Source organism: Mesoplodon densirostris, chromosome 3 (genome assembly GCF_025265405.1).
Source record: "Mesoplodon densirostris isolate mMesDen1 chromosome 3, mMesDen1 primary haplotype, whole genome shotgun sequence".
Classification (NCBI taxonomy): Eukaryota; Metazoa; Chordata; class Mammalia; order Artiodactyla; family Ziphiidae; genus Mesoplodon; species Mesoplodon densirostris.
The window spans coordinates 57,535,015-57,543,531 of NC_082663.1; the positions used below are offsets into that span (position 1 = coordinate 57,535,015).

At 44.9% G+C, this 8,517-nt stretch overlaps 1 protein-coding gene across 1 annotated transcript; it reads left to right on the forward strand.

Annotated features, from left to right (window-relative positions):
* Positions 1–3,005: 3,005 nt before the first annotated feature.
* CARTPT (CART prepropeptide) lies at positions 3,006–4,629 on the forward strand. The gene is made up of 3 exons (XM_060091743.1): positions 3,006–3,164; positions 3,598–3,681; positions 4,522–4,629. The coding sequence occupies exons 1-3, from the start codon at positions 3,006–3,008 to the stop codon at positions 4,627–4,629; spliced, it is 351 nt and encodes a 116-aa protein (XP_059947726.1).
* The last annotated feature ends 3,888 nt before the right edge of the window (positions 4,630–8,517 follow it).

The following is an 8,517-nucleotide window of genomic DNA, read 5'->3' on the forward strand; positions in this document are numbered from 1 at the left end:
AATTAATTAATTTTTTATAGTGAAAATTTTAGAACTCCAAGAGATAGACAACGGTCAGAAGAGGTTTTTCCAATCTTTTTTAATTTGGGTAGCAGTACATTATAAGTAGATCTTACTGGCACTAGTTTCTCAGCTCTCTGCTGATGAGATTTCTCTTCTTGAGCTATTTCAAAGAGCAGAACGGGAGACCTGCTCTATCTTAGGAGGAGTGATTGAGAGATTTGTCTACAGTAAATCTCCGTAGACACATCCTGGTCACTGCTTCTCTTTTGAGAGGTGGCTTGAGTCCCATTTCTATATCTGAGATGAGAAGTAGTGATTAAATCCACTTATGACTTTACTTGCTTGGGGGTATCAAAGGTGGTTTTTTTTTTTCTTTCTAATGGAGTCATTAGAAAGTAGCAAGAATACATAAATTCTCCTGCCAGGGCATGGTATACAGACTGCAGAACATCTCATGCTTTTGTGCCCTCCCTTGTTATAACTTACATAAGTTATCTTTGGGAATAAAATGGTCTAAATCTTATTGTACCATATGATCCCTAAAGATAGGTTATCAAGTCATTCTATTCATAGATGAAAAAAGCATTGCAGTGTGTAAATGACCTGTGGCTTGCTTCACAGGATTGTCCAAGGGTCCCTTTCCCAACCCCTCAACTAAATGTGGTGTCCTCCTTCCATGAAGAGGATAGCACCAACCAAACGTCAGCAGGACTTGAACTTTGAGCTGTTTTTCCAATAGGAGTGGCACAAAGGAAAGGCTGTTGTTTGTGTCTGGATAGATCACAGTTTGAGAGGAAGTATTACATTGGGAATATCCCCATCTTTGCAGAAGGGTGGGCTAAAATCTTATTTGGGACTGTTTTTCTTCTAAAGCTTAGAATACTTTTATCACTGGAGATGGGTTTTGCAACAAGTGCCAACATGAGTCTGTAAAGTTTGAGTGGCAATATGTGCTGCTACTGAAGTTTTATTATATAGAATTGCAAGGTATGTGTGAAAGGCAGAGCTACAGGAGGTGCTAGATTAATTTTCAAGTTGCATTTATCCCAAAGGAAAATGGTTTGATGCTGTTCATATGCGTGCCAGTTATTAGAGGAGATATTACTTCTTTTTTTCTTTTGAGATATTACTTCTTGAATTGCTTCCCAGTGTGCATTTGAGTAACAATTAAATACTTGATAAATGGAATAACTAGACACATATTATGCATTAACTATCCCAGTGACACAAAGCATCTGCTAAACAATAAATCTGTGGGAGAATAAATTAGTGGATACTTTAGATGGGGTGGTCAAGGACATTTAAACTGAGATTTCAATGACAGGAAATAGTAGTCATTTGGAGATGAAGGAATACCATTCTAGGTAAGGTAAGTGTAAAGGCCTCAAAGTGGGAATGAGCTTGGCCTGTTAGAGGACCAAAAAGAAGGCTACTGAGGTGGGATTGGAGAGGGCAGAATGGTAGGACATGAGGTTGGACAGGGGTACAGATCATGTAGTACTTGGTAAGTCAGGATAAGGAATTTAGATTCATTGCTTAGTATGGGAAGTAATGGGAAGCCATTAGTGTATTTTAAGGGGAAAAACATTCTGGCTGGGGGTGACTTATGGATTAGAGGAAAGCAAAATAAGATGAGGTGGGAGTTGGGGGTAGGCAAGAAGTAGGTTGGGGCAGCTGTCCACGACTGGGGTGGTAGTAATGGGGATGGACGAGAGTGGATGGATTCCGGAGCAGTTGAGAAGAAGAGGGTGTGGTGAGAGAAGAAGCCAGGTGGGCAGGCAGGTGGGATAAGCCTCTAGGTCTAAGTAGGAAAACATTGCCTCCCCTACAGGAACTTTCATTTGCCTTCAGGCTGTAGGGACTCCAACCTCTGAAAAAAACAGAGTCTTCACAAGTCACTGAGGAGCTGGCTCACCACTGACTTTTAATCTTTGGAGATATTTCCATAATCAGGAAGTTGCATTTTTTTCCACCCCTTTTTTCTTTCTTTCTAGTTAGGCTTCTTAGATATCAGGGGTGAGCAGTGGGTAGGAGGGGTTCTGAGGATGGTTGAATTTGCCCTGAGGAAAAGCCGAGATACTGCACACACAGCCACTTGTCTGGTCAGCCTCAAAGTTCAAAGGAGAGGCTTGGTGCTCATTGTGCTAAGGGCCAGGGGTTTTACATATCTAATCTGTCATTCCATTCTCCTGAAAACATTGTGAAGTACCTTTTGAAATTCCAGTTTTACAAGAGAAAAGGGTGAGGCTCAGATGTGTTCTTTATGTTGTCCAAAGTCATCCAGCTTGTAAGTGGTAGAGCCAGGACTGAAACCAGAATCTGGCTCTCTGCACTCTCCACACCGCCGCTGAACTGGGGTTATTCTGTTTTCCTTCTCTTCTCATTACCACACAGCCTCCACCAAAGAACCCAGCATGAGAAAGGCCGTGCTTTCTCTTTCTTTTACGTACTAGATTTGCCTCCTCTCCACCACAGAGTACCTCGTAAGGTGCTCAGCAAACACGCCTGCCTGGAGGCAACACCGTCTTCTTGCTGCCACAGATGGGGCTGGGATAAGAAGCACGGGGTGCTGGGAGGTGGATCGTGCCGCCGCTGTGGCTGCTAGGTGATGGGGAAGGACTCTTCTGTCTGTGCCTTGACTCGAAGGCATTTTCCATTTCCTAGTCCCCTCCCGCTCTCCATCCCTCACCTCTTGCCCCTCGACTTCAGCTCAGGCCCCTGGGGAGCGTCCCTTGCCGCGGGGCTGACAAGCACTTGGGGGCGCGGGGTCCCTGTTCTCCGCGCTCTTGCCCATCTGTGCGCAGAGCCTCGTTCCGGGGCGCCTGGAGCCCAGCGGGCATTGACGTCAAGCGGCGGCGAAGCGCTGCCTACAGACGGTTGACCCGGACCCTCCTCCACACCCCCTTCCTTCATCGCCCCCTCCTTCTTCCCTGCGCCCAGGCTCAGGCTCGCTATAAAAGGCGGGAGCGCGGGTTGCCCCCGTAGCGCCGGATTTCAGCACCATGGAGAGCCCCCGCCTGCGGCTGCTGCCCCTCCTGGGTGCCGCCCTGCTGTTGCTGCTACCTCTGCTGGGCACCCTAGCCCAGGAGGCCGCCGAGCTCCAGCCGCGAGCCCTGGACATCTCCTCCGCCGTGGAGGATGCCTCCCATGAGAAGGAGCTGGTCTGTATCCCCCCACCCCCGTTCCAGACTCCCCTGGGCTGCCGCGAGGTTCCTTCCTTTGTGCGCGTCCTTCCTCTCTCCCTGCCTCCCCACCCCCATTCCTAAGTCAGGCCCCGGGGAGGTGGGCGCAGATTCCCGGCTCCCGCTGTTACCCGAAGAACGTCTTGAGCCCACGGGCTCCAGACAGTCTGTAGAGCGAATCCCTGATCCCGGCTCCTCGGAGCAACAGGAGTCTCCGAGGCTCCTGGACCTGCGGTCACTTCGTGGAACAGCGCTCGCTAAGTTTCCACCCCTTGAACATCCCTCTTTGTGGAGTCCAGGGGAGGAGTGTGTGTGGCTTCGGGGTTCCTTATAACTAGGGCTGGAAGAGAGCACCGGGGCTGGGCGCACAGCCAAGGCGGCAACTTGGGGCTCTGCGGGCGGTGTGTTGCAGATCGAAGCGCTGCAGGAAGTTCTGAAGAAGCTCAAGAGTAAACGTATTCCGATTTATGAGAAGAAGTATGGCCAAGTCCCCATGGTAAGGCTTTGGGGTCACCCCTCCCCATGCTTTTCCAAGAGGAAATACACCACCTGGAGTCTTTTACACAACCTTCTCTCCAGGATGTGGCTAATAATTCAGATAATGGGTTTGCAGAATTCTGTGGGCTCCCCTTTGTTTCTACCGTCAGCCCTTGCCCCTTGGTCTCTGAGGTTAAAGAGTAGATCGACCATTTCGTAGGACTGAACAGCTTGTGCCAGGAATCAGCCCTTGGGTTTCTGTGGAAAGCAGTATTTCCTGAAAATGTGCTTTTTTCACCTCACAAATAATTCTCTGAGTTGGAAGAGCCCTTAAATCCAGTCAGTGCTTGTTCCTCTAATTTTCTTCCTGCCTTCCGGACCACTGCCAGTTTTTAAAGAATCTAAGTTCTAGGGTCAAAAATCTTGATTCAGGTCTGGTCACCTTCCTTGAAGAACACACACACACACACACACACTTTAATCTTTCTTCTTGGGGTGAGGAGGCGGACACGGAGCAGGGGTTGTGAGAATGTTTTTCTCTTAGATAAAAAGGTCTTGTTGATTTTTTTTTCTTTTGGATGAGCAATTAAAGGAGCCAGGAAATGTAGCTTCCCCACAAAAGGTAGAAGAAAGTAAGAGGGGTTCAATAATTTAAATTTCTTTCTTTTTATGTTCTCTCGCAGAAATTATAAGCACAAGGCTCTCCTCGTTTCAGGCCTGACTATACTTAGACCCATGGTGGTGATGGTAGGGTTCATCTGTCTCTCCCATGAGGCAGGCTTTGTGTTGATGGGGAGACGTGCCTGTTGGGAGCATGGGCATGCGTGTTCAGGATGACTACACATTGTGTTGTTCGCAGTGTGACGCGGGTGAGCAGTGCGCCGTGCGAAAAGGAGCTAGGATCGGGAAGCTGTGCGACTGTCCCCGAGGAACCTCCTGCAATTCCTTCCTCCTGAAGTGCTTATGAGGCGTCCACCCTTCTCCATAAGTCCCCCTGCCCCCACTTTCCCCAGAGGACCGCACCTTCATCCCCAGAGTTTGGCTTTAGCAGCAAAGTTTGCATCTCCCTCTGAGGAAAAGGGGGCTCTTTTCCTGCTGTTTCCAAATAAAAGAACACATTAGGTGTTACCGTGTGAAGGGTAATGCCTTGTATGGTGTTCATACGTGTGCAAAGCATTCTATTCTTATTTTATCTGTCTGACAAGCTTTTCAGAGCTTTTTCAAATAAAAAGCGTTTACTTTTTATTTAAGTAAAGAAGGAAAACTTCACTTTGAAAATTGTATTTTTGTAGGTGGCATGACAGGATGAAAATTAGATCAGGTAAATCTGGTAGATGACATCACAACCTGGAAAATAAATCACCCCAAGCATCACAAATTGAAGCATGTACAAATTATACGTAATAAAGTGTTTTTCATAATTGCTCATAGTGCTTTGTTGTTTCTGCATAAGTAATTTCAACAGGAATGGTGGCATTAATCATGCTGTTGTTTTCAAGGAGAAATATTTTTAAAATAGCTGTCTATTGGGAAAACGGCACCGGGGCTCCAAGGAGTTTTCATCATTAATTAGGAGTTTGCCACACAAGCTTTTGTACACAATATTTCTTTGGTTGCAGTGGTGTGGGGTGTGTGTGTGTGTGTGTGTGTGAGAGAGAGAGAGAGAGAGAGAGATGAAATAAAATGAAGATGGTTGGAGTTGAGTTGATATATTTTGTTTATTAAACGCTTTAGTTAGAATACTTAATTTTAACAGGGAGACCAATACAAGAGAAATTGTCTCATACTTTAGCCACATTAAAAGCAATTTGAAAAAGTAGGACTTTTGTTTTGACACCTCTTTATTAGAAGATATGCATTGGTTAAAAAAAAAAAGTGGGCTCTTTGGGAGTTGTTGTTTGTCCAAAGGAAGGTAAATAGCTATTTCAGGTGCCCTAAGGGTGTGAGACACTATCATTCGCACTATTTAATACACCATCCTGGAAATATTCTCACTTCAAAGGAATAACAGTCATTTCAGTAAATAGTTTTGAGGGCAAGAAGTGAAAATTAATGGGGGCAGCTTCAACTCAAGAAATACAAAAATCTTAAATGTAAAGTTTAAGAGTCTTAAAATATTTCTGAGTGCTTACCCAAGGTCACATTTCTGGGGGTTTAAACCAAACTAAGTCACATTTAGGTAGAAGCATCATGAGAGGAACAGGTGCTTTTTCCTAATGCAAACTCAGGAGGCACCTGCATAGTAGTAGAATTTAAAAATAAAGACCCTCCACTGATTCTTGGGGACCTAGAGTATGGTGTTAAAAAATATTTTCATACACAACTGCCTTTTTCAGTGTTATTGTTACTGTTATCATGGCTGGTCTTCCTAATAATCTTGCAAGATACTGTTATCACTCCTCTGCGCCCACCCCAGAGGAGAAAACAGACACCAAGAGAGGAGACAGAACCAGCTCACGTTACCCAGTCCTAAATCATGATCTCAGCTCTAATTTCTCCGACACCAAAGATTTGTCTTTTCTCTCCATGTCACTCCAGAACAGGCTGTATGGACTCCCGAATTCCCCAGAAGCTCTTCTTTCTTTAGTAGAAATTAGCTCATTGGGATGCCAATGTATTTTGGTGGGTCACACTTCCATTTGAATTCCAGGCTTTAGTTGTGATTGAAATGTGTTGCATTTTAATCTTTAAAAACTGAAAAGAGTTATTTAATAGTTTCATAGTCCACTGCTTTTCCAGAAAGCAGTTCAGTTGAAATTCTGTCTTTCTTCTCGAGTACCTTAACTCTTCCCATTCATGTCAGTCCTACATAAATAAGATGAGGAAATTGCTTTCATCATTGGTTAGTGCACAGATAGGACCCTCAGGGATAACACTTAGAACTGCTTCCTATTTCACCCTGGAATGTTTCACCCAAAAGCAAGAAGTGTTGGAGGAATTTGTAGTTCAAAGAGAAGAATAAGAATATTTCTCTAAACCCCTTTAACTTGCCCCCTCACCCCTACCCCTACTATATCATCCCTCCTTTCTTGTTTAATACAACTAAAGGGTATGGACTTATGGGGGATTGATGATGGAGAATCTGTGGGCTTGGTATGAAAAGACTTTTTCCAAAAATTTTGTGTGGGTGCCCAGATTTTAAGTTCATAGTGCTACTAACATTTTACATTAACGATGGCAACATTTAATCTTAAGTGGCTTGTTGGGAGTAACGTTGCCTTTTCATTTTATCAGTATTAGAGCTCCTCTTCTAATAGAATGTCTTAGTATGTTTAATGATTGAAGGTCCCTTTGGTAGAGGACAAGAATATTAAAGAGCGAGAAAGTTTAAATGAGAAAAGTTGTCGCCCATATGGAGGCTTCCATGTGTGTGCCTTAGAGACCTTTTGAGATTGGCTGAAAGATCAGGGGTCAGAAAGTTGACAAGCTGCTCGATCTAAAGATCTGGGGAATAATATTACAAGGCATAGGAATGGAGCAGTGTTTCTCACAGGGGCCTGGAGATGATGTGTGAAAGTTACTGGAGGGGGCTTCCCTGGTGGTGCAGTGGTTGAGAGTCCGCCTGCCGATGCAGGGGACACGAGTTCGTGCCCCGGTCCGGGAGGATCCCACATGCCGCGGAGCGGCTGGGCCCGTGAGCCATGGCCACTGAGCCTGCACGTCCGGAGCCTGTGCTCCGCAACGGGAGAGGCCACAACAGTGAGAGGCCCGTGTACCGCAAAAAAAAAAAAAAAAAAAAAGAAAGTTACTGGAGGACTTTTCTCAATTGCATACAAGCATTCCCCTTCCCATGGTGATTACTGATATTATACCCCTCACCTATTATACCCCTCACCCTATGCCAGAATCTGGAGGGCTACGAGGGATACATAGTCTACCTGTGTACCTGTACCCTCTCCCAATCCTGAAAATGGCACATCTGACTTTAGGTATTGACAAAGATTCTTTGCTTGACCAAACTTTAGTCAGCTTCCTGAACCTTGTCCTAGACCCATCTGTGTGCTTCCTTGTAAAATATAGTATTAGCAAGAACCCTGCTAAGTCAGTTTATCAAGAACTTCCCACCCTGGACATGTGATTACTCTCCAAATATGATCAAGTTCCTTACCCTCCACCACCCCCGAGGTGATGTCTGATCACCCTGGCCCACCTTCAGCAAAGATCCTGTTAGATCAGTTTAGCCAGGATCTCCCCTTTTACCTCTTAATAACTTTCCATTCATAGACCCCCAATCCTGTCCCTTGGCCATAAGTTACTACTTGTCCATGCTGTATTTGGAATTGAGCCTGTTTATACTGAGGTCTCTTTTCCATTATTGCAACAGTCCTGAATAAAATCTGTTTTTATGGCTTTAACTACTGTCTAGCTATAGTTTTTCTTTGACAGTTTGAAGTGTAGTTAGGGAAGGGGGTTTCGGATTGTTTAGTTTAAATAAGATCCTCAGGTGGTTCTGCTAAGCTTCCTGTTCTAGAACCACTGCAATGCTGAGCTAGCTTTTAATATAACTCATTCATTCCACACTTTTTTGAGTACCTTCCATGTGCTAGGTACTGAGAACATAATGGTAAGTAAGATAGACATAATTCCTGTTCTCATAGAGTTTATAGTCTAGTGCTTGATAGTCTAGTGGTGAGAAAAATTAATAAACAAAAATTACAAGCCATGAGAAATTCTATGAAGGACATTGTGGTATCAAATGAGTGATCAGGAAAGGTGACATATGAGCTGAGAGTTGCAGGATAAGGAGCCAGTCATGTCAAAGACAGAGTGGTTGGAGTCCTCTGCCACAAGGGCTTCAGGCAGAGGGTTTGGCACGTTCAAAGGCAGGATAGATGTCGACATGCTTGAGGAGCTG